Source organism: Triticum dicoccoides, chromosome 3B (genome assembly GCF_002162155.2).
Source record: "Triticum dicoccoides isolate Atlit2015 ecotype Zavitan chromosome 3B, WEW_v2.0, whole genome shotgun sequence".
Classification (NCBI taxonomy): domain Eukaryota; kingdom Viridiplantae; phylum Streptophyta; class Magnoliopsida; order Poales; family Poaceae; genus Triticum; species Triticum dicoccoides.
In genome coordinates this window covers 83,659,893-83,683,298 of record NC_041385.1, presented here as the reverse complement: position 1 = coordinate 83,683,298, position 23,406 = coordinate 83,659,893, and the positions used below count along the sequence as shown (strand labels likewise).

The following is a 23,406-nucleotide window of genomic DNA, read 5'->3' as shown; positions in this document are numbered from 1 at the left end:
GGGGGGAGGGGGCGATCGGGCGGGCCGCGGGTGGGCGGGCGAGAGCGGGAAGGCAAAGGAACTGGCGGTTGGTCGCTTCAGGGGCGGCAGCGGTTTTACGTCACTTGTATCTCGTGATGTAAATTTGCATCATGAAGTTTTCAATTTTACATCTTCAGGAGCCGGTTATCCAATTTTTTAACATATGGACCGTCTGTTGGAGCAGCACTTTTTGCTCTAGAAGCTCCAAAAGTTAGTTATTTTTACATATGGATCGTCTATTGGAGATGCTCTAAGGGCCATTGGTGCTACGACTCTTTCTTTCGCCTTCGCAAGGCTACTAGGGTCAAGGCTTCCCTCCCCTCGATCATCACCTACAAGTCCATGGATTCGCCATCCTTTTCACGACCACTTCGACGATATATGGCGGGGAGGGGAATCCTGATGCCTCGACTTCGACTAGTCGATATGTTAGGCTTTTAGTCCTCGTAGGAGCAGCACTTGGGCGGATAACCCCGCTTCTTCTCCGATTCAGTCTTCTGGGCACCGATCCTCCTTAAGTTTGTCCGCCTTGTTGAAGTCGACGTAACCACGACATGGATTCCTTTCGGTTCCAGGACGACGAGGTTAGGATTCCTCGCCATACGCACACAAGGGCAAGATTTTTGTGTGAGGTTTTTCGGATCAATTCAAGGGTTCAACAACGAAAACTATGGTTTTGGGGTGACAATCCATAGGGGAAGCTGCACAAAGTCCCGAGTGTCATCAATTAGGCGAGTTTGACTTCAATACGGAAGCGGTGACAACGACACGTCATTGGCTCGTTCTGATGGCAGCAATGGTCGTTCCATGGTCCAGATGCTTTGATGTATTTTTTTATTATATTTTAAATGTTTTGTACTTTTGACATTTTTTGATAACAGATCAGTGTCCTTTTCAAGAAAATAGAGAACAAAAGATAGTACTATATTACGATGATCAATAATAGAAATTTAAGTTTCTTTTTTGAGAAAAATAAAAAGCAAGCAATTTAAGTTTTTTAGGGGAACAAGCAAGATATGTAAATTTTCTTTGGAGCAAAAAGGAAAATAATATTTTAGTTTTTTTTGTAAAAAACTAGAAAATTAAGTGGGCGTCTTTTGAGTTAAGATTAGCGCACTCTTGAAAAAGCACAATTAAGTGCACTCATGTTTTTTCACCGTACCATCTTTTTAGGCTATTTTTTGTCGTACCTGGATACTACGTGCACAACTAAAGGCAGAATATCTGGTGCACCAGTGCTTGTGGTGCTACTGGTGCATATTTTAACTTGTTCAAATTTTTTAATTTATTTTAGCAAATTCACACAACATAAATGCAGGCTGTCATAAAATTTGAAACATAGCTCAAAATAATTTTTTTTTGGCAAATTCAAAACTGAATAGTACATAACGTAAGTTGGGCTTTAGATTTGGCCCAATATCACACTAATGTCAAATTTGTCATTTTTTATCTCAAGAAATGTATCAAATTTTGATATGAATATTTTTGACAAAATACATTGATGTTGTGTCAATGTTTTTCTGATATTTTGAAATGTATTATGGCATTCGGTGCACTGCTTGCACCATAATTGTTTTTTTAGACATCACACGTTTTTTTACACTCCCCACAATTAAAGCCTGATAGATCCTCTGCCCCGGCCCATACTGGCCCAACAAGTGCCAGCTCGGCCTGGAAGAACTCGTTGTCTACCTCAGTCACTGGAACACACGCGCGCCGGAGCGAGGGAGCGCGTCTGCCGCCGGCGGGCTGCGCCGTGCGGCCGGCCCGAATCCCATCAGTAGCTGGATAGGGCTTCCCACCAACCCGTGGCAAGTCCTCAACGGAGCAGGCCGCACCCGATTCCGCCGTCGGAGGGGCTCGATCTCGCCGGTGGACCGCCTCTTCCACAACAAGGTGCGCAGCCGCCAGTCCAAGCGCGCCTCCAGATCCAGTTCATGGCGCACGAACTACGAGGCTGGCCGACGACAGCGACTCCGGCCGAGAGGTTCAGCACCCGTCTCTGCTCCCTCGATCCCCCAACCCCTCTGTGAATTGTCATGCGACCTTCGATTGAACTTAAATCGTTAGAATCAAGTTCGAATGATTGATTATGTTAAATGTATATAGAAATTTGTTATGCTCTTTGGCGGATCTGTTGATCATAGATAAATGCCACTCTACTGTTTTAGTGTTCGTGTCTGCTCTGTCAAAAAAATTGGGGAAAATCCTGCCAGTTAAGCTGGCTGATTAGTATATATTTAGTCATTTTTAGTGGTAATATATGTCACTCCCTGTGCATGATTTCTTCTCAACAAGTTCCGGAAACTTTGTGAAATATAATATACCACTTTTTATTCATGTATTAGAACTCAGTGTCCACAGCTCAAAATACAGAAACAAATTGTTGTTTACTTGTGATGTTGATACAACTGTAATGGTCTGCGCAATTGGTGATTTTTTCAAAATGTTTTCTATTTCCATGGGGATAAATTTATCTTATGCCTTATGTTCATGCGATTCAGTTCATTTGTTTTGAGTTGTGCAGTAGGGCAAAGCCCCACCCCCCCTGTTATATTTATTTAAATTAAGATTACAAGGCTACAAGCAGAAAATAAAATGTACATGAGAACTATATTTGGAAGAAAAGAAACAAGGGCAAACAAATAAAGGGCCAACAAACACCCACACTACCAGCTGCCTAACCAGTCTCTAAGTTGAGAAAGATGTCTTTGTTTTATCCTGTGGGCAACCACTGAAATTCATTTTAATTTGATAATTAGGTGGAAATTTTGAGGTCCATCGAAGGCATTTAGAAGATTCATTATGAACACATAGTTGGGCTTTTACTCCATTCTATAGCCGTCAAATGCTTGATCTTTCACATGTCACATGATGGCAGTACCTTTTTTTTTATCTTTCGCATGTCACATAATGGCGGTACCATTTGTGATGCAAGCTATGGATGTTGCATTTTTCTGAAGTGAAAAGCAAATTTCACCCTTTGCTGGGGAGCAATTTTTTCCAGCTTGGTTCTTGGTTTAGGGCCCTTGAGTCCAGGTGTAGCTGTTCTTAAGTTCTTCAGGCTACACTACTGTTACAACTTACAGATTTGATAACTTGCCATCTCTACTGATCAACCTTTGAAAGGGATTACATATTTGTTTGTTCCTGTTACGAGGTGGGGTCATGGAGACCGGAGTGTTTAGCCCGTGCAGATACATTCTGAGTCGCATGATTTCAGACTAGACTACAATAGGGTGGATATTGGTTCATTTTTACACATATAATATAATTTCTTGGGAATTATTTATTGATTACCCCTTTTCTCTATTCTGGTCGGATTTTCATACTAGACTAGAATAGGTTGGATATCTAAGAACAATTCTGAAGGAGTGTTACTCACTTGCACTCAGGAATTGTTGGAGATCATCTTGTCTTGTACTAGTATTAAGCGTGAAACATATAATGCAACTTATTAGGTATTGTACTAGCACATGGAGGGGCTTACATGCAGTCTGATGAATCACTAACATGCCATCTTGAGCTGAGGAATTAAAGGCGAGGATTCCATATAACAGTCTGGAGGGTGGTGCGGCAGTGCCTGAAGCTGAGCCGGGTCATTGGTCTCCAGCATCTGCACCACCTGGTGCATGGTTGGCCGCAGCAGCGGGTTTGGCTCGATGCACCAGAGCGCCACGCGCGTGAACCGCTCCACCCTCTCCATGTCCTCAACAGTGTCTACGTCAGCATTGCCGTGCAGCATCAGCTCTGTCCTCTGCGTGGCCACCAGCTGCGCTGCCCAACCGAACAGCGTGACCGTCTCATCATCCTCCTCCTCACCCTGTGGCAAGTCAGGATGAGACACCGGCTCCTGACACCTCCGGCAGCAGATCATCTCCAGCAGCACGACGCCGAAGCTGTACACATCCGCCTTGGTATCCACGCGCGCGTCGCTGCGGAGCCACTCGGGCGCAATGTACCCTCTGGTGCCCCTGATGTGGGTCACTGTTGTGTGCACCTGCTGGCTCCCCAGTAGCTTGGAGATCCCAAAGTCGGTGATCCTCGGGACTCCACGGTCGTCCAGCAGGATGTTGTCGGGCTTGATGTCGCAATGGATGATCGGTGCGCTGCAGCCATCGTGGAGGTACTCAAGCCCCCGGGCGATGGCAAGGGCGGCTACAGCACGCCAGCGCCACGAAGGCCGCCTCTCTGGGTTGAAGAGGACGCCACGGAGCGACCCGCCTGGCATGAACTCGAAAACCAGCATCCGGTGCTTGCCTTCTTTGCAGTAGCCGATCATACGGACCAAGTTCCGGTGGTGGATCTGCCCGATGGACTGTACCTCGTTTGTGAACTCCTGCTCGCTATACTCGTTTGAGTCGATGAGCTTCTTCACTGCGATGAGATGCGGCTGCGGTGATCTTATCGTTCCTTTGTAGACCTCCCCGAAGCTCCCTTTGCCCAGCAGTTTCTCGAAGCCATTGGTGGCTTGGTAAAGCTCCTTCCAGCTGAATGCTCTTACGCTCGAGCTCAACAACCTCTGGCTATCTCTGTTTCTGACGAGGTAATGATGTGCCAGAAGTCGGTGGCCACCGACTGTGATCAACAAAAGAATGCCCAAGCAAATGGCCACAACCTTGTAGGCCAGTACATTTCTCATTCTTGCTGACGTAATCACCTGCGAATTCCTTGTCCATACCTTGATCAGCGCCTTTGTCGTCAGGTTGTTTCCCTGCTGTCCATACGCGAGTGCCCCCAACTCTGCACAGTCGGACCCACCGATCATCAGCGCGGCCACGCAGAAGCAGTCGCTGAGGCAGTAATCCCGGCATTGCTCCTCCGAGACTGACGGGAACTTCTTGTAGTATATTGACACCTCCCAAGTGGTGTTTGGCAGCTCTACGAGCGAGAACTTGTCGGGGTTGTTCTGCTCGCCACAGCTCTGCGGCTCCAACTCTGGCGTGCAGCCGCTGTCGCTGTGCTGCGCGTCGATATAAGTGTACCCGCTCGGGCTCAGGCACTTGAGCCGTTCTTTGGTCTCCACACAGTAAGACCCGGGGCCGCACATGCCTTGCATCCTGGTCGTCTTCATCTTGCAGCCCCCTTCACTGGGGAGCGTGCCCGACATGGTCCAAGATGTTGTGTTCTCGCGGCCGTCACCGTTCTTAGGGCGGACGTAGGCACGGACGATGCCGTCGGGGTCCATCCTGACGAACTGGAAGTAGTTCCTGTCGGCGGCGACGGGAGAAATCAAGCTGTGGACGGTGCCATCGTAGAGTGTGTAGCTGAGGTTGCCACGCTCGTCGAAGGTGATAGTTGTGTTGCCATTGGGGCCGTTGGTGCGCGTATCCCAGTATGCGTTTTCCAATATGTCACCGGTGAAGAGGTCGACGCAGAGCACGACGTTACCGTCGTTTTGGGCAGCCAGGCTGAACCGACCAGTGGTGAACTCTGTGTCCGCGCGCTTGGAGAAGAGAAACCCCTGCAAAGATTGCCCCGACAGGAGCGTGTCTGTCGGGAATCCAAAGCTCTCCCAGAGCATGCCGCCATCTCCGAGGAACTGGACATTTCCGGAGTCTCTTAGCACGAGGACGAATCCACGCTTCATGCTGGGGGTCAGGGCCTTCCACAGCTCTACGCTGCCATCGGTGAGCGTGAGCTGGCCATCGGCCGGGATGCTGAGGACGGACCGCGCCCTGGCGTTGGGCGTGGCGCCCATGGAGGACGCTTTTGCAAACCACACCACCGACTGTGGGGAAGAGTTGCCTTCACCGAAGCGGAACCATGTGGCGAGGAGGAACTTGGTCGGATCGGAGTCGTGGGCACGGAAACCGAAGGCAAACCCGCCGGACGGGCTGGTGATGCAGTCGGGCGGCCTCAAGGTATCCCCCGCAGTCAGATTGGTCCGCGCCACAGCCACTGGGAGCAAACGAGCTTGTTGCACCAGCATGGCAATCAAGCTAGCGAGCCGGAGGAGCGCAAAGCTGGGCAGTGCCGACATGATGACCACAGGCCACAGCTTCGTGCCGAGCATGCAGCGTGTGTTGCTCTGTTGCCTTAGTGCCGCCTAATTGCATAATATACAACTTGGTCTTGTAGTGCTTCCATATGTCTTCATCTTCTCTGTTCACTTCATCAAGTTGGGAGCAACACGCTTTGTCTTACTTCTTCAGTGATTTATTGGTCTTGCTTCCTTTAGTTGGATGACTTTTTCAAAGCGTGATTTAGTCCTCTCTTTGCATATTTAAATCTCCCAGGTGCAGATATTTCCAAGAGTTGTCAACCAGTCTTCATCTGCAAGAGAGCGACAGCAGTAGGTGGAGTCCATTGGCTCAGTCTTGCACCGCATGGGGAGAAGAAACTTGAGCGCAAAATTCGGTTTCTGCACAAGCTCTGTTTTCCTTCTCAGCAACAGGCTCTGCAAGGGACTGGTACACAGAGGATGGACCTAGTATGTTGTAATCACTTTTGCACCATCCTTCTCTGGCTTAAATTTGCTGAAGGAAATGGCACGCCTTATCTGATTGCGACTGGAGTAATTAAGTAACTTATGATGCATGACTTCCGGGACCAATCCTTTTTTTCTGTTAGTTTATTGCAGAACAGGCAGGTGCTTTACCTTTTCAGTAAGAAAAAAAAATCAACTTGAACTATTGGTAATCTCTGTTTCTATTATGTACCGTTGACTGTTTTTGTCTACAATGTTTTCTGTCCATCTGAATTCTAGTCTACTGATTTGCCTGAAGAATAATTTATGGTTGCAGCTGTACTGGGTTCGTAAAGAAAGAACTGTCAACATTATATTTCTGACTGCTGTTGAATTGAAGTAAGTTGTGTATATGGTATTATGGTATGACAATTGCTATTGTGCTATTGTGGAATATTGGGGTTTTATTGATACCGGTGCAAAGAAACACAGCTCTGGCAAGAAATTTGTGTGAGAAGTAGAAGAAAAAAAACAGAGCAATTTCAATCACCTGTGCAAAATAGCCATTAGAACCTCAAAATCTACTTGATCTATATGATTTCTAGATACTCTTATTTGTATTTTCTGGAAAGATTATTGTTATGCAAAGTCCCCAGTCCGTTTGCTCGTGTCTTCAGCAAGAAGATTGTTGGTTGTCTTAGATCTCGGTGGATTGCAGTGGTTGCCAGTGGTGAAGATATTCTATCTGCAGCAACCCACATGCTCAAGGCAAGGCTCACTATGTTGTTTCCAGACTAGCTTGGTGAGTACCTTATCAACACAACAGAGAGAGCTAGTTTTTTTGCTTGATATAGAGATGTCATATAGTTTTTAAATCTATTTGTGTTACACATTGTTAAGCCCGTCTGTTTTCAGCCGAGATCATCCTTTCAGCTGTTAAGATAACATGATCTGTCCAAATTAGTCCAACCCTAACAGGACGACCTTCTCTTCCTCACACTGCCTTTTGACAACCTTGCTCCACCAGGCGGCTAGGGTGCGTTTCTTTCTGTGGCTCGGCTTGCCTAGCATGGCAAAGTAAACCTAGCTCATTCTAGATTGCTCCATGATAGGGTCCCACGATTTTGGTTGTTGCTCATGCATTAGAGTTCCACGATTTTGGTTGTCAGTTGACGCTGCCATTATTTCCATGCATCGTTCTTCCAACGAGAGCTAGCCAATTTGGCTCTCCTTGGTCAGCTAGCTTTTCCTAGCCACGTGAGGCTAGTTTGCCCCCGAAAGCTACATTTTTTTCTTGGTTCCAGATGCAAAGCCTTGCCAGGCTAGGCTAGGAACTAAGATCCAACCCCCAAAATTCCACTTCCTGCGTTCTGAAATATAAGGTGTTGTAATTTTGTTCCAAGTCAAACTTAGTAGCATCATTTCCCTTGCCACTGGGCTACAGCCCAGTTCTCACATCAGTTTTTTTATCTCAGGGTGATAGGACTTATTCTTGTGGTCCATAACCGATAGTGACCGCTAAATTTCTCCACCAGTTGAGTAACCAAACAGATGGCGATATGTCATTTTCTTCGTCGGTTTAGCCATCCAATCGATGGCAACACTCTAACCACTATACACAAAATTAATTACGGTAGGTTTCATTGCCCATATCAAGATCCAGTCATGCCTTCCCCAAACAGCGCAGCAAGCTCCATTGCTAACAGGTGTGTGCAAGTTTTTATTTTGCTTCGTTCTGCCCATGTTTTGTTACTGTTTAAGATCTGCCAAAATCCCCACTGATTATGTATAGATCTGGCATCGATTTTCATCGTTCTGTATTTTAGTTTGATTTGCATCAATTCCAATTCCATCTATGGTGCTCTTTGGGAGTTTATTTCTATTTATCAAATATTTTGTTCAACAACACAATACAGATTTTGCATCTTCTTTTTAATGCAGAGTTTATTTAATGACATGATTCGACATCTGCATAGGCAATTCCCGTTTGTGCTCCGTTGACCACCAACAGGGCTCAGCCCAAGTCTCCGCAAGTATGCAGTTCCGTGTTTCGAGCATGCCGGGAGGCTAAGACATAGCCATGTGACTCTGCCATATCTTCCAAAGCTATTTATAAAGAAAGGGAACACTTTAGGGTAGGTTCCACTGCATATATATCACGCTAGCTTTATTTGGTCATTTCTTCCCCAACCAGCGCACTCCATTGCTAAGAGGTACGCCAAGTATTCACTAATCAATTTACATTGCTCAGTATTTTGGTTTGATTTGCATCGCTTTCCATTCCATCTACGTTGCACAAAAGGAGTTTATTTCTTTTCATAACAAATTTTAGTCTGCATCTTCTTTGATTCAGGGTTTGTTTCATCACATCATTGGAGCTCTGCATACGCAGTTCCCAGTTTGTGCCCCGTTGACCACCTACAGGGCTCAGCCCAATTCTCCTCTAGGTATGCAACTCCTTGTTTAGATGCGCAGTTGTTGCTATGGATCTCTGTAAGTATGTCGAACTTAGTAAAATTAACTTTTACCTCCTAATTTTGAAAGCGCACTGTGTACTTAGGATGGACGACTCGGACATGGAACATGACCTACTGGAGCATATACTTGACGGAAGCATGAAACCAAGGGATCTACCGTTGTCACTTCTGAAGAACATTACAGGCAATTTCTCCGAAAAGAGGAAAATTGGTGAGGGTGGAGTCGGAATAGTCTACAGGGTAAACTTCACTTTTCAGAGAAAATTAGTGTTACACCACCTAATTATTTGAGTTTTATACAAGAAATATCTCAAATTTAGAAAAACCTCCCTTTCTTTAAAAAAAAGGGCAACCTGGTGCATGTAGCTCCCGCTTGCGCAGGGTCCAGGGAAGGGTCCGACCACTTTGGGTCTATAGTACGCAGCCTTTCCCTACATTTCTGTAAGAGGCTGTTTCCAGGACTTGAACCCATGACCTCCCTTTCTTTGTTTTGACAAAAGAGCAAAATATTACTAGTAGAAGAATGTTCCATCAATAGATGCAGATTTTTGTCAAACTACTACAGTAATATGTTTCTGTGCTTTACTGACAAGCCAAATTGTTTGGGTGGTATGCTACCAACGTTAAGTTGTATGCAGACCAAGTTTTCTGATAAGTTGCCGCACTGCATGTTCAAATATTTCCTTATTGATGTGATCCAAGTTTAAGTAGGGTGCCCTCCCAAATGCGGAAGTTGCTGTGAAGAGGATTATTAAGAACGTCCAGACAAATGATGAGAACCTATTTCGTCAGGAAGTTGACAGCATGATGGAGGTCAACCATCAAAATATAGTTCGGTTTATTGGCTTTTGTTCTAATACAGAGCATAAAAGGATCCAACATGGAGTACCAGGAGGATACATTTACGCTGAGGCTAGAGAGCGAATACTGTGTTTCGAGTACATCAGCAATGGCAGCTTAGATAAATATATAACAGGTACCACTATGTGGAATGGGATTGCAACTCTTCTTTTTTACTTACATATTTTTTCCACTTAGATGTACATACTACAATTTCAACTAGTCGCAAGTGGTCGACTAACAAACGACAATATAATATATGGCACTATTCAATTTAACATACACAAATCAAATGTTAGAAGATCCCATGCTCTGCTTTTTTATATTTTTCAGATGAATTAAGAGGACTTGAGTGGGATACACGCTATAATATAATCAAAGGAATATGTGACGGTTTGGAATATCTTCACATGAAAAAGCATATCATTCATATGGACTTGAAACCGGCTAATGTTCTATTGGATAATCATATGGTGGCCAAAATTACTGACTTTGGTCTAGCAAGAATGGATGGGAATTCACACACTACAAACCAGGTTTTCACACTGTAAGCAATGAACAAAACTGACCGTTTGTTTTTGTGACTTTCACTAGATTATGTTTTCTGTATGCTATGATGCAACAATATTTTTTTATCTTGATGCAGGGGATATTGTGCTCCAGAATACCTACTTGGTGGGAGGATGTCAGTCAAATCTGATGTGTATAGTTTAGGGGTCATAATCATCGAACTCGTGATGGGACGTAGGGGCACTCCAGACATCAATAATGTAAGTGTGCTTCATATCACCTTGCACATGGATGGCTCCTTTTATGGACTTGTGCCTACAAATTCAGGTTGTTTGCTGTTATTATTAGGGTAATCTAGCTGGGTGACCCACGCAATAGATATTATATAACTATAATAATACTTTCTTTGTGCCATAATATAAGACGTTTTGGCAGGCTTAGCTAGTCTCTGCTCCAACATTTTATATTATGGCGAGAGTAATATTTAAGAGTTGCTTCTTAAATACTAGGATACAATAGAATGATATGATCACTTGCCAATGCTTATGGTTTTTGATGGGTTTATTTGAGGTTGTAATCCGATCACTTAAAAGACATGAATTGTGCAATGCTGAAGAGGACAATAGCAACCTAACTCTGAGCTGTAGCACTAGGAAATCAATGTTTCTTTCTCTTTGATATTTCTCAAAACTGAAGAAGTCACCTATAAGTTCTGACTTTCTTAAAATTTATTGTGTAGATTCTGCTCCAACTTCCTTCCAGCTAGTTGAAAGTTGAACACATAATAGTCATTGATCTGAGTACGTTGATCACCAGTTTCAAACCATGTGTTGACATGTACTCCCTCGGTTCCATATTTTTTGTCTAAACTAAAACCACGACAAGAATTATGGAACGGAGGGAGTGGCTAGTACATACTACATACACACAAACTCTATCTATGGTTGCGGACCAGCTTCTTTTTTGGCATGTTGGGAGAGTTGAATTCAAATCAAACTCCATATTCTTCTATCCCACTTGTCCAATAGTACATGTGGATTAAATCATAAGTGCTCTTTGTAACTTTAGTACATTAAATCTTGATCTTACATTAAATTTTGAAAATTCTGAACGGTAGAATTTCTATTACTTTAGTAAAAGATTTGATAGTAAATGATCACCCCAGCAATTCTTGTACTTCTGCTGAACATACTTCTGCTTAGTTTTCATACCAAAGTAGTGGATGGCATATCGAATATTTCAGGGTGCTACATTTGAAAAGAGATGTATCGATTTTAGATCTGAGCTGACGTTGTTGCCCTATGTATATACACATATACAAGTTGCACTAAATATTTCATCATTATTTTAAATTTGCATTGTCAAATGGCAGGTACTTAGAAGATGGAGGCACAGATGGGGTAAATCAGCGAATGGAACACCATTCAGATACCAACAAATAGCTAAATTGGTTGAGATAGGATTACGCTGCCAGGAAGATGACCCCTATAAGAGGCCTTTTATATCAGAGATAATCCGTGATATTAAAGAACTGGAAAGCACGGATAGGGAAATCAGTAACACGAACGAATCTAGAGCAGGGAAGGTAAGCTTATGTGCTCCCCCATAACTTCGAAAGACCCATTCGGCTTTAGACTAGTACTACTAGATTGCTTCCCCACTTGTTCTTTAGATGACACTAAAAATTGAATAAGAGACTAGATCCTGGTGTAAATCCCAGCGGTCCACTTACCAAGTCTTTTGATGTCCACATTATCAAGCATGTATCTAGAAGTCCTCGCCTAGGCTATGTGCTGGGCGTCAAACTGTTTATTGCTAGTGATGATGTTAAGTACCACCTCGGTTTTAAAATACAAAACATTTTGGCAGTTCAATTCAATTTAAACTGTCAGAACATCTTAGTTTCAGGAACGAAGGAAGCAGTACCAAAATATGGTTTCCAACAGTTGGAATGTGATAATTTTCCATCTGCATAATGTAATAATTTTTCCAATAACATGATTGCTTCTCATTATTGTACACTAGCGTTGACTTCTTCGCAATTTTAGTTAGCGCTATTCATTGTGCATGTATTTGTCCTTATTGTTGTGCATATACTGCAGAAAAAAGAACTGCAAAATCCGATCCAATTTTTCGTAATCGATTAGTTAACATGGTGGTTAACCGTATTATGAAAGATGGAAAAAAACCATTGGCTTATCAAATTCTCTATCGAGCCATGAAAAAGATTCAACAAAAGACAGAAACAAAAATTTGCTAGTCCCTTAATTATGGACTGCGTTAGCTGGCGAACGTTCGCCAGGAGTGGTGGCATTTCCGAATGATTTCGCTGGCAGTTTTAGTTGCGAGGGATGACAATTTCTTGAGAATGGCATGGCAGTTTCTTGAGAGGAAGGTATTTTCTTCTAAAAACTGCCACCGTTCGATCTCGCGTCGCAACTAAAATTGCCAGCAAAATGCGTTCGTTTGCCATCCCCCTCCCAGGGAACGCCAACCAGATAACATTTCCGTTAATTATTTGCATCAAACTATGAGATATGTTTGAAATTTCAAGCATCATGAAAGAAAAGGAATGTGCAAAAGTTCAAATAACCGTTAGTTTCACATTAAAGGCTGGGCCATCTGCTATGGGAAGCTATATCTTCCTGTCTGGCCCACTAGAAAGTAAAAATGCAATCCCTTATACAAATAGCTAATATGAAAAATACAAAAAATATACAACTGTAGAAAGACTTGCCTTCCGTGCTCGTGCTGTCTTACATGTAGATAAGCACAAGCGAAAAACGTAAGAAAGAGGATCCTGCATTTGCAAGAGAGGACTCTTACATTGATAATATTGCTGAATTATTCCCGCTCTTTTAAGAGCAAGTGGCATTATACAGGCCAGAGCATGCGCCTATATATTGGCACGAACCAATGTTTAGTTTTCATACATGTTAATTAAAACGGTAAATCAAAAGGAAAAAAGCATTTGTTATCCTTTGGCAACTCCTTAAAATCTAGAAGCTTCTATCTTAATGAAAATAGAAATTAGGATATCTATGATAATGCATATTGCTTTATTCTTGCAGATAAGCCCATACTGGGAGGATGACATGCTTGGGGTGAAGCCACTCGAGCTACGTTTTCCATTTGTGCTTAACAAGGAGATATCATGCACACTTGAGGTAACCAACGGGACAAATTCTTATATTGCCTTCAACATAGAAACGATGAGCCCCCTGCCATACTGCATAAAGGCAAACAAAGTCATTGTGCCACCACAATCCAAGTGTAGTGTCAACATAACATTGCAACCACTAGACAAGGTACCAGAAGGTAAGCAGTACTCTGACAATTTCATCATCCGAAGCACCAAAGTCAGCGAGTGTCTTACATCTGAGGATATAACTGAAGATATGTTCAATTTGGAGGAGGGTAAAGTGGTTGATGAGGTGACTCTCACGGTTGTACATGATGAGCCTTTCGAGCCCCATGTGGATCTTCTGCTCGAGTCGCTAACAATTTCAGGTACAAAAAATCTGAACAGTACAGAGAAATCCAATGTGCCATCAGCAGAGACTGAATCGACGGTAATTAAACTTTCAAAGAATTACCTACCTTCCATAACAGAAGCTATATTTTTCGAAGTATTTAGATCCAGTCGACAATTATGCTGGGATATAACTATAACATCGACAAAAAACAATCCCAAGCATCCAACCATTTTGGTATTCTGGCTACGAGAACAGTATAATCATAATTGTAATTTCCTTCATTTGACTATGTCACTATGAGTTTTTTGCAATTTTAAATATAATTTATAATTGAGCAGTCCAAATATTTGCCACTTTGGTTTCCTGGTGAACATCATAATCGTGTTTGCCTTGTAAGCTGCATTCTATAGTTCTGTTGATAAGCTATTGAAACTCTAGAGTCGTACAAAATCTGCTAGCCCAAAGTTCTAGTGTTCTACACCGGAAAAGTGCTCGCTCACTCTTTAATAAAGGAAATTGCTAACTTGTCTTTGCTTGTAATAAGTTTGGCTAAGGTGGATGCACACTCAGGTTTTTTAATATATAATGCCACTGAGTGCTAATCCTTGGTTGCAATGGTATTATTTTTTATGTATATATGTGTACATAATGCACTTTATAAGCTAATTTCCTGTCACATTACTATTCATCCTAAAAGTGGAGGTGGTGGTAAGTGGAAACATAATAGCAGAAAATTCTGAGAACTTACTTGGACTAAAAGTTGTGTACGTATATCATAGATGTCGAATTCTTTTTTACATAATAAATAATATACTCCTCATTATGTTGTTTGGTTTGGATAATATTCATTTCTTTCTCTTGCATTATTAACAATTCTGTCATTTACGTCACTGTTAAGAATAAAACAATGTTTGCATTTGAGCACAAAAATCCAAATGGTATGCATTATCAATTAGTCTGATCATTGATTTTCAAGAAATAAATATTGAACTGTTGTTCTAAGGTGAGAGTCCCGCTTTGGTCGATGATGATTTTTACTGGTCTTGTGTTAAAAGTATGATGTTTTAACAATTAGCGCTTCAACCTAAGCGCGTGTAGAAAAAGTGGGATTACTTGTTACATTTGGTTAATGGTGCGTACTCTTTTCTACAGTAATAAATAACAACGGAAGCACTCCCTCCTTTTTACAATAGAGTGTATTTTAGAATTTTTAAACAAAATATGGAGTCTTCACAATGTCCCTTTAAATAAGATTCTTGTGCAAAAGTGCATTGAGAATAAGATGGACTCGCTGCCCACTCAAAAAGATTTGATACGTGGAATAGTGCAGAAAAAAAAAGATAATCATGGCATAGAATTTCAATGATGGCGAAAGGACATTGAGAACCAAGAATGCACTATACTTCCATAATTTTGAAAAGGCTAGAGTGCATCGTACTATCATGAAAAAGTAGTACTCCCTCCGTCCCACAATATAAGATCGTTTTCCAAGCTTGGAGTAGTTCACTAGAGAGGCATATGAACGAAATAATGGTGCGGAGCTCTTAAAATAGTACTGTACTATAGTAAACTTGGAAGCTGTAATTTCCGTAGTAGTTAAGTATCAAACTCTATTGTTATCTACTCCCTCCATTCCTAAATATGTCTTTTTAGAGATTCCACTATAGAGGCTACATTCGGATGTATATAGATGCTTTTTAGAGTATAAGTTCATTCATTTTGCTCCATATGTACTCCCTCCGTCCGAAAAAGCTTGTCCCTCAAATGGATGTATCTAGCAAGTGCTAGATACATCCATTTGAGAGACAAGCTTGGGACAAGCTTTCTCGGGTGGAGGGAGTAGTCTATAGTGGGATCTCTTAAAAGACTTATATTTAGGAACGGAGGGAGTAGTTGCAACTTCCCACTAGCCCGATTAATCCATGTCTACATTCTTATTTTTCAGATAAGTTCATCTTTCTCAAACGGCCTGATCCGGTTTGATCCCCCAGAACTCTGCTTCCCCTTGTTGTCAAACAAGACAGTGCTCTCCTCAGTTAAGATAGTTAACATTACAGATTGCTATGTCGGTTTCAATACATATTTCCTGGAAAGAAACGTGGCGTTGTACACCACATCTTATGGAATCGTGCCACCACGGTCCACTCAAGTACTTACCGTAAGAGGGAACTTAAGGGAGGATGCACTAATAGACATGCAGTTCAATGACAAGTATTTTGTGTGGAATGGTATTATGGCCGAAGATGTGAGACATGATATCGACCTTAGTGATCACATGGATAGTGAAGAGAGCGAGGAGTTGTCAATCGTTCTTACGGAGGTAAGTTCACTATTTGGAGCAGAAGTTTGCAAGTCCCTTCATTTTTCTATATTTGTACTCAGTCAGGCGCACAAATCAAGGGAGGAGTATCCACTCCCAATGCTTCTGAATAGGCCAGGGTCTAGACTGGAAACTTGGCAACAACAATATCTTGATTTCCACCCGAGCACCCACAAATAGTTACTCAATTAAGTTTGCATAATTTTAATTTACCGTCTTTTTTGTAGATGCCACTCAGCACGCTTTAAAAATCACCAAACAACATGCCTATCATTACAAAGATTTGATAACACAAATCTAGGAGATCATTGTCCCAACAAAAAATGAAAAAAAATGAAACTATATTAAAAAAATATTGCTTGACGAATAGTAAGGCCTGGATTGTATTTCTTCACTAAGAATACCACGGTTGTCATTTGGTCACCAAACATCATACATGAGTACAATGGTCGACCAAGTTTGATACCCAAAATTGCAGAATTTGTTTGAATTTTTCTATTTTTTTGAATTTACTATTCATGCGGTGTACATGGAACCATGTTAACCTTTGTATTTTCGCTATTTGACCAGCAATCTGAAAAGAGTGAGCCAGAATAGTTGTACAAGGACTCCAACAGCTCAGTAGTATTTTAAATTGCACTTATCATCTATCATAACAGAAGAATCAGATTCAGCATTTACCCTGCAGCAACCCACACTATGAGCAAGTTCCAAATATTTTTGCATTGCTAAAGCTTTAGCCGTAGGAACATTCCTAATGTTATTAAGGCGCCAGGCAATAGCACCTAAACAAGCACCATGATCATATCTCAGAATCACCCCTGCTGCACCCAAGCCATTTTCATGAAACGAGACATCCACGTTTAGCTTCACAAAATTTTGGAAGACTTTGTACACAAAGCAGTACGTAAGTTACTACTAAGTTTCAAAATGTAAGATGTTTTGTAGGCTGTAGAAGTGCATGCTCTAGCCAGTGCAACCAAAAGACCGATCTGATGAAAGAGACTAGACCTCTTGGCCCCGATACCATGTAGAAGTGCATGCACTAGTCAACACAACCAAAAGACCGATCTAATGAAAGAGAGTAGACAATACATTTATACATCAACATAGACATACCAAAACATCTTATATTTTAAAATGGGTGAATTACCTCTTTTTTTTATAAGAATCCGAGAGTCCTTCAAACATACTCCCTCCATTCCATAATATAAGAGCGTTTTTGACACTACACTAGTGTAAAAAACGCTCTTATATTATGGGACGGAGGGAGTACAAAATTGCTTAAAAAAACAGATTTACCAAAAAAGGCTTTCGCCCCGCTTTATAGATAAAGCAAACCGCCATAGAGCACACATACAGAGTCAAGTCCACACACACACACCCAAGTCTCACAACAAGGTACAAAGGTTCTGCTGAGGGCACAGCTCAACAAGCCCAGAAATAAAAAACCAGAAAAAGCCGGAAGGAAGGAGCGACTAGTCTGGTTCCGGCGGCGGGGGCGGTGGCGACAGACGGACAGCCATCGAACGGAGGTCGGCGATGAAGGCGGAGATGGCGTCGCGGTCGGGAGGACGGCTAAGCGGCCACCAAAGCTGCAAGAAACCCGAAAGTTTGAAGATCGCGTCAGTAGCCCGTCGAAGAGGAGTGCGTTGAATCACAAGCTTATTGCGCATCATCCAGAGGGTCCAGGCGAGGACCCCAATCTCAAGCCACCTAATGTGGCGAGAAGACAAGGGGGACATCTGGAGTTCGGCAAATAAGTCCGGGAAGTTGGTGTGGCACCAATTTCCACCGACCGCTTCGTGAAAGCAGCTCCAGAGGAACTGAGCGGACACGCAGGCGAAGAAGATGTGGTTCAAGTCTTCGGGGACCCCACAAAGTGGGAAAATGCCAGTACCCGGGCCATTTCGCTTACGCACCTCCACCCCGGACGGGACCTGACCGCGAATCCATTGCCACATGAAGATACAGATCTTCAGGGGCAGGCGGATGGACCACACTGTCAATAGGGGGAGGGGGCGGAGGAGGGGGCGATGGCCAGGTAAAGCGACTTGGTGGAAAATTGGCCTGAAGGGTCGAGTCGCCAGCGCACCAGGTCAGGGCCACCGTCCACAACCGGTTCATGGAGAGCAACACAGTCAAGCAACACACGCCAGGCGGCGGATTCCAAGGGGCCAAAGGCCCGCCGGAAAGCAAGGCGCCCTAGGTCAAGAAGGGCCCTTTCTACAGATATCACGGGGTCCACGGAGATGAAGAAGAGGCCAGGGAAGCGAGCCGCAAAGGGGGTGTCCTCGGCCCAGCGATCAAACCAGAACAGCGTCGCCGCCCCGAAGCCGACCGAGATGGAGGTCCCGATGCGAAGGACCGGGAGAAGCTGGACAATCGATTGCCAGAAGTGAGATCCGCCAGACTTCTGGCAGAAGGCGAGGGGCTGACCGCGCAAGTATTTGTTTCGAATGATGTCAAGCCATAGGCCACCATGCCCTTGCGAGATGCGCCAAAGCCAGCGGGAGAGAAGGGCGATATTCATCCGTTTAGAGCACATAATGCCTAGGCCACCCTGCTCCTGGGGCTTGCAAATGTCCGTCCAGCTGACCATATGATACTTCTGCTTGTCATTGTCGCCCGCCCAGTAGAAGCGGGATTGGACCTTGGCGATCTCATGGTGCAGGGTCTTGTGGAGACTGTAGAAGCTCATGAGAAACAAGAGGAGACTAGAGAGGGAAGAGTTGATGAGAATGGTACGGGTTGCCTTAGACAACCACCTCCCCTGCCAGGGCTCGACGCGCGTTTGGAGCTTGGCCACGGAGGGCCGCAGGTCTGTGACGGTGAGCCTGGAGTCACTAATGGGCGTGCCCAGGTAGGTTGTGGGGAAGGAGCACAGGAGGCAATTAAGTCTGTTGGCAATGGCCAAAGACTCCGCGAGGGAGTATCCCATCACCATAACATCACTCTTGTCGAAGTTGATCTTGAGGCCTGACATTTGTTGCAAGCAGAGGAGGAGGAACTTGAGGTTGGAGATGTCCGTCTCCGAGACTTCAACCATGATTATAGTGTCGTCAGCATACTTGGAGGATGGAGATCCCGGAGCCACCGGCGAGGTGGGGAGTAATCCCACGGATATGGCCAGCGGCTTTCGCCTTATCTAGGATGGAGGCAAGCACGTCCACGGCCATATTGAACAAGAACGGGGAGAAGGGGTCGCCTTGTCAAACCCCACAGAGGGTGGGGAAGAAAGGGCCGACCTCACTGTTTATGTTCACGGCCGTGCGCCCGCAAGAGACCATTTGCACGACTCTAGTGATCCATCGGTCGTCGAAACCCTTCCGAAGAAGGACTTCCCGAAGGAAGGGCCAGCTAACCGTATCATAGGCCTTATGGAAGTCAATCTTCAGAAAAACCGCCTTGAGGTGTTTGATGCGAACCTCATGGAGGACTTCATGAAGGACTAGGACCCCATCCAGGATGTAACGACCCTTAATGAAGGTCGACTGGTTGGGATGCGTCACACGGTCTGCCAGCAGGGTCACCCTATTGGCGTACCCTTTGGCCAGGATCCGAAAGATCACGTTAATGACTGTGATCGGGCGAAATTGACGAATGTCGGACGCCCCAGGGACCTTTGGGATGAGAGAAATGATCCTGTAGTTGAGGCGCCCGAGATCAATGGCGCCTACGTAGAACTCGTCGAAGATAGCCATGACCTCCGGTTTAATCACGTTCCAGAAGGTCTGGAAGAATTTAACCGGGAGGCCATCCGGTCCCGGCGCCGAGGTTGGGTTCATGCCCTTGATGGCATCCCAGACCTCCTGCTCGGAAAAGGGGGCCGTAAGGGTCGCGTTCTCCGACTCAGACACCAACTGGGGACCAGACCAGCAATCGGGGGCAAGAGAGAGGCCGCTTCTAGGGGCGACAGAGAATAAGGATCTATAGAATCCGTCTACGTGGGACCGGATGACGCGAGGGTCTTGAAGGAGAGTCTCACCATCCCACAAGAGAGGGATGGTGTTGCGTCTACGGCGACCGTTGGCGATAGCCTGGAAGTATGCCGTATTCGCGTCGCCCTTCAAGACCCATTTCTGGGCACCATGGAGGCGCCAATAGGCCTCCTCATCGGTGTAAATCACGGAGAGCTGGTCTTCCAGGTCATACCGGGAAAGCCACTCGTCCGGAGAGAGACCCAACGTATCAGCCCGCAGGTCAAGGGCCTGGATCGCGGATAGCAGCTCCTTCTTGCGCTCACGGAGGTCACGACCCAGGTTAGCACCCCACCCCTTCATGAACTGCCGTCCGCGCTTCGCGCAGAAGTGCCACGAGTCAATGGCCGAGGGGGGCGGGGGTGGGGGTGGGTGCGAGCCTCGATCCACCGAGCGCCAACCGCGTCAATGAACCCGGTTTGGGAGAGCCAGAAGGTCTCAAACCGGAATCGAGGGGTGACTGGTGGACGCTCGTCAGCAGAGGAGAGGAGAAGGGGGACATGATCTGAGCCAATCCGGGTGATGGCGCGAAGGGAGGCTAAGGGGCAGCGGAGGTCCCTATCCAGGGACACTAGGACCCGGTCCAGGACGGACTGGGTCGGGGCGGCCTGCCGGCTGGTCCAGGTGAACCTGGCACCAATCCTATCAATCTCGCGGAGACCAAGGTCAGCAATGAAGTCATTGAACATTTGCATCCGCGCAAAGCAGACATTAGCATTGCTCTTGTCTTCCGCAACGCGAAGGAGGTTAAAATCGCCCCCCGCCACCACTGGAAGGGAGGCTGCGGAGATCTTTCGGTGGAGCTCCTCGAGGAAGGCGGCAGACCGACTATGGTCTGCAGGCCCGTAGACGATGATGACCTCCCACTTGAAGTTGAGAGACCTCTCGAACAGTTCCATGCTCACAAAAAATTCCCCCCGATCATGCTTCCCACCTCAAATGTGGCATCCTTCATGCCTAAAAGGATGCCACCCGAGTGGCCGGCGCTCCCACTAGAAGGGTGCCAATGCCACACAAAGAGGTAGGAGCTCAGACGGTCAAGCTCAGGGAGCAAGAATTCAAGACGATGGTTTATTGGATAGCAACAATGTCAATGTGTTCCTCACGCATGTACTCTACGAGTTGGCGGTGTCGGCCATCATGGCCGAAACCGCGGATGTTCCAGAACAGGGCACGCATTAAGGCGCCATTGGGGGGGGGGGCTGCTTGACCCCAGGACATGAGAGGCACTTTGAGCATGGAAGGCCGCGGTGCAGGAGCGAGTGCGACCACGGATTTTGACCTCCCCACCGGGAGGGGGGCACCTATCTGCCTCAACACCACCGGGAGAGGGGTCTCACTGGCCGTGGGCGGAACAGGAGGCAGAAGGAAAGCCGCACGGGCCTCCGCGAGCCTCCCATCAAGGATCTCGCGGGCTCTAATAGCCGCAATCTGGACTAAGGGGGGACCAACTTTCCCCCTAAATATGATCGCCGAGTCAGAGGCCACCTTTGCGAGGTTTCCAAGAGGAATCGACTCAAGAGCAGAGAAGGAACAAGACGAAGCCGAAGGGGGAACGACAGGCATACCTGGCTCCAGGTTCCGAGCAGCAGCACGGATCTCCGCCCGCTCGGTGATGGGCAGAGCCGGACTGCCCTCGGGGTGAGCAGCATCCAGCCGAGCACTCCGACGAGACGCAATCACCGAGGAGGAGGCTGACCGGCCGCGACGAGAGTAGGCGGCAGACCGTGGAGGGGGGGGGCTGGGCGGCCATGGGGATGGTCACCCGAGCCTCCCCATCCGTGGTCAGGGCCCCCGTGGGTGAAGCCTGAGGAGCGGACACGGAGCAGCTGAGGAGGAGCGGAGCCGGGGTCGGAGTCGGGGATGAGAGCAGCAGAGACGGTGGTGCCTCGGGAGGGGTGGGCTGAGCGGTCGCGGGAGGCGACGCCGGAGGGGGCGCGTTAGCCACCGGGGGTTCAACCACCTCTGGGGAGACCACCTGATCCGCCAGGAGCAGACTAGGACCCGGAGTAGCCGCTGTGGGGAGGACCAACTCCAAGTCCAGCACGACGGGAGCAGCCGAGGAAGGAGAGCGCGGGGAAGAAGCCGGGCAGACGACCAAACCAACGCTGGAGATGTCGCTCGCCTCGGAGGATGCCGCCGCAGAGTCCGAGGGACCGCCGAGGGTCTGGCTGGGAGCGGCCTGGCGGCCCTTGCCCTCAGCGGCAGGAGGAGGGGCGAGGGGGAAGGGGAGCGAGAGTCCTCCGAGCCCCCCTCCTCATCTGAGTGGTGGGAGCGGGCACGGTGACGTCCGTGGTAGTCCCCATCGGTGCCCGGGCTGCCGCCGGGGAGGCCGGCGTCGAAGGAGCGGGGGTGGCTGACGTGGCTGGGAGGCTCGGGGGTGATCCTAAGGTCGAAGCCCTGGTCGTTGAAGAAAACTCTAACGGTGGTGCGGAGCTTGGAGGAGTCGAGGCACTTGACCTTGACCCGGACCTCCTCCTCTTTGCGCAGAGAGAGCTCATCGACCACGACCACCTTGCCCAAGAGACGGGACATCTGGCGGATGACGAGCTCAGACCGCGCAATATCAGGAAGGCCGGCGACAAGGATCCAAGCGGTGTCAAGGACGGCCACGGCGTGAGCATCGAGGATCGGCTCAAAGATGTCGACAACCAGCTGGTTGAGAGCGAGCGTGATCCGGCCACTGCGCGTCACGTAGCCGTAGCTGACGGAGTCGGGGAAGACGACGGTGAAGATGTGACCAGCAGTGGGGGTGACCACCCAGTCCCACTGGCGACGGTAGAGGTGGTTGAGCTCGGCCTCAATCATCTCCGGGGATGCCACCCCGTCAACCACGGTGACGACCGCCTGGAGGGTGGGTGAGGGTGGCGGTACGTCAGGGACCTCGAGGTGGAAGAAGCCCAGCCCCTCGGTACCGTGGCCGTATATCATGAGCTCCGACACCACCGGTCTATCCAGGCACAGGAGGGCGGGGTGGCCCGGATCCTTGCAGAGATAGCAGCATTGGGGGTTGACACAGTTGACTTGCGAGTGTCCCCCCACCCCGCAATTGAAGCAGGAAGGGTGAGGGAGGCCGGAGACGGGTCCGGGCGTGATGGAAGAACCCGGGGCCGCCGAGGGAGGCACGGGCGGAGCGCCGCGGGCACCCCTGCGCTTCTTCTTCTTGGCCGGCCCCGAACGTCCGCGCGTGACGCCACCGCCCGCGGCTGAAACCAAGGTCGTGGCCGCGGGCACATCAGCGTGGGGTGGCACGTAGCGGCGAGAGGCAGGGGCCGGCGGTGTGGGGCTCCTCTTCGTGTCGAAGAGCATCGGGAGAAGGACGAGAGCTGTCATGGCGATCCTCCGCCCTGTGCTTGGACCGAGCCATCCCGTC

The 23,406-nt window shown here is 46.9% G+C and overlaps 2 protein-coding genes across 5 annotated transcripts in view; one reads left to right on the top strand and one right to left on the bottom strand.

The window, feature by feature from the left end:
* Positions 1-1,692: 1,692 nt before the first annotated feature.
* Positions 1,693-23,406, top strand: part of LOC119274891 — a 36,491-nt gene continuing 14,777 nt past the window's right edge. The window contains exons 1-15 of one of the 4 annotated variants that reach the window (XM_037555638.1): positions 1,693-2,008; positions 6,261-6,659; positions 6,768-6,829; positions 7,108-7,232; positions 7,906-7,964; positions 8,068-8,136; positions 8,372-8,643; positions 8,784-8,877; positions 8,991-9,147; positions 9,619-9,883; positions 10,081-10,294; positions 10,394-10,517; positions 11,630-11,842; positions 13,329-13,829; positions 15,679-16,053. In XM_037555638.1, coding sequence (XP_037411535.1) covers positions 8,992-9,147; positions 9,619-9,883; positions 10,081-10,294; positions 10,394-10,517; positions 11,630-11,842; positions 13,329-13,829; positions 15,679-16,053 — 1,848 coding nt within the window. In that variant the 5' untranslated portion in view covers positions 1,693-2,008; positions 6,261-6,659; positions 6,768-6,829; ... (4 more) ...; positions 8,784-8,877; position 8,991. Of the gene's footprint in view, positions 2,009-6,260; positions 7,233-7,905; positions 7,965-8,067; positions 8,137-8,371; positions 8,644-8,783; positions 8,878-8,990; positions 9,148-9,618; positions 9,884-10,080; positions 10,295-10,393; positions 10,518-11,629; positions 11,843-13,328; positions 13,830-15,678; positions 16,054-23,406 lie in introns of those variants that run through there. The other 3 variants (XM_037555637.1, XM_037555639.1, XM_037555640.1) reach the window with 3 other exon arrangements.
* LOC119274892 (G-type lectin S-receptor-like serine/threonine-protein kinase LECRK3) lies at positions 3,365-6,014 on the bottom strand. The gene has a single exon (XM_037555641.1). It carries the CDS (start codon positions 6,002-6,004, stop codon positions 3,530-3,532), a length of 2,475 nt encoding a protein of 824 aa, XP_037411538.1. The 5' UTR covers positions 6,005-6,014; the 3' UTR covers positions 3,365-3,529.

Coding starts and splice junctions, on each gene's coding strand:
- LOC119274892 (XM_037555641.1), bottom strand. CDS start 6,004: ATGTCGGCACTGCCCAGCTTTGCGCTCCTCCGGCTCGCTAGCTTGATT.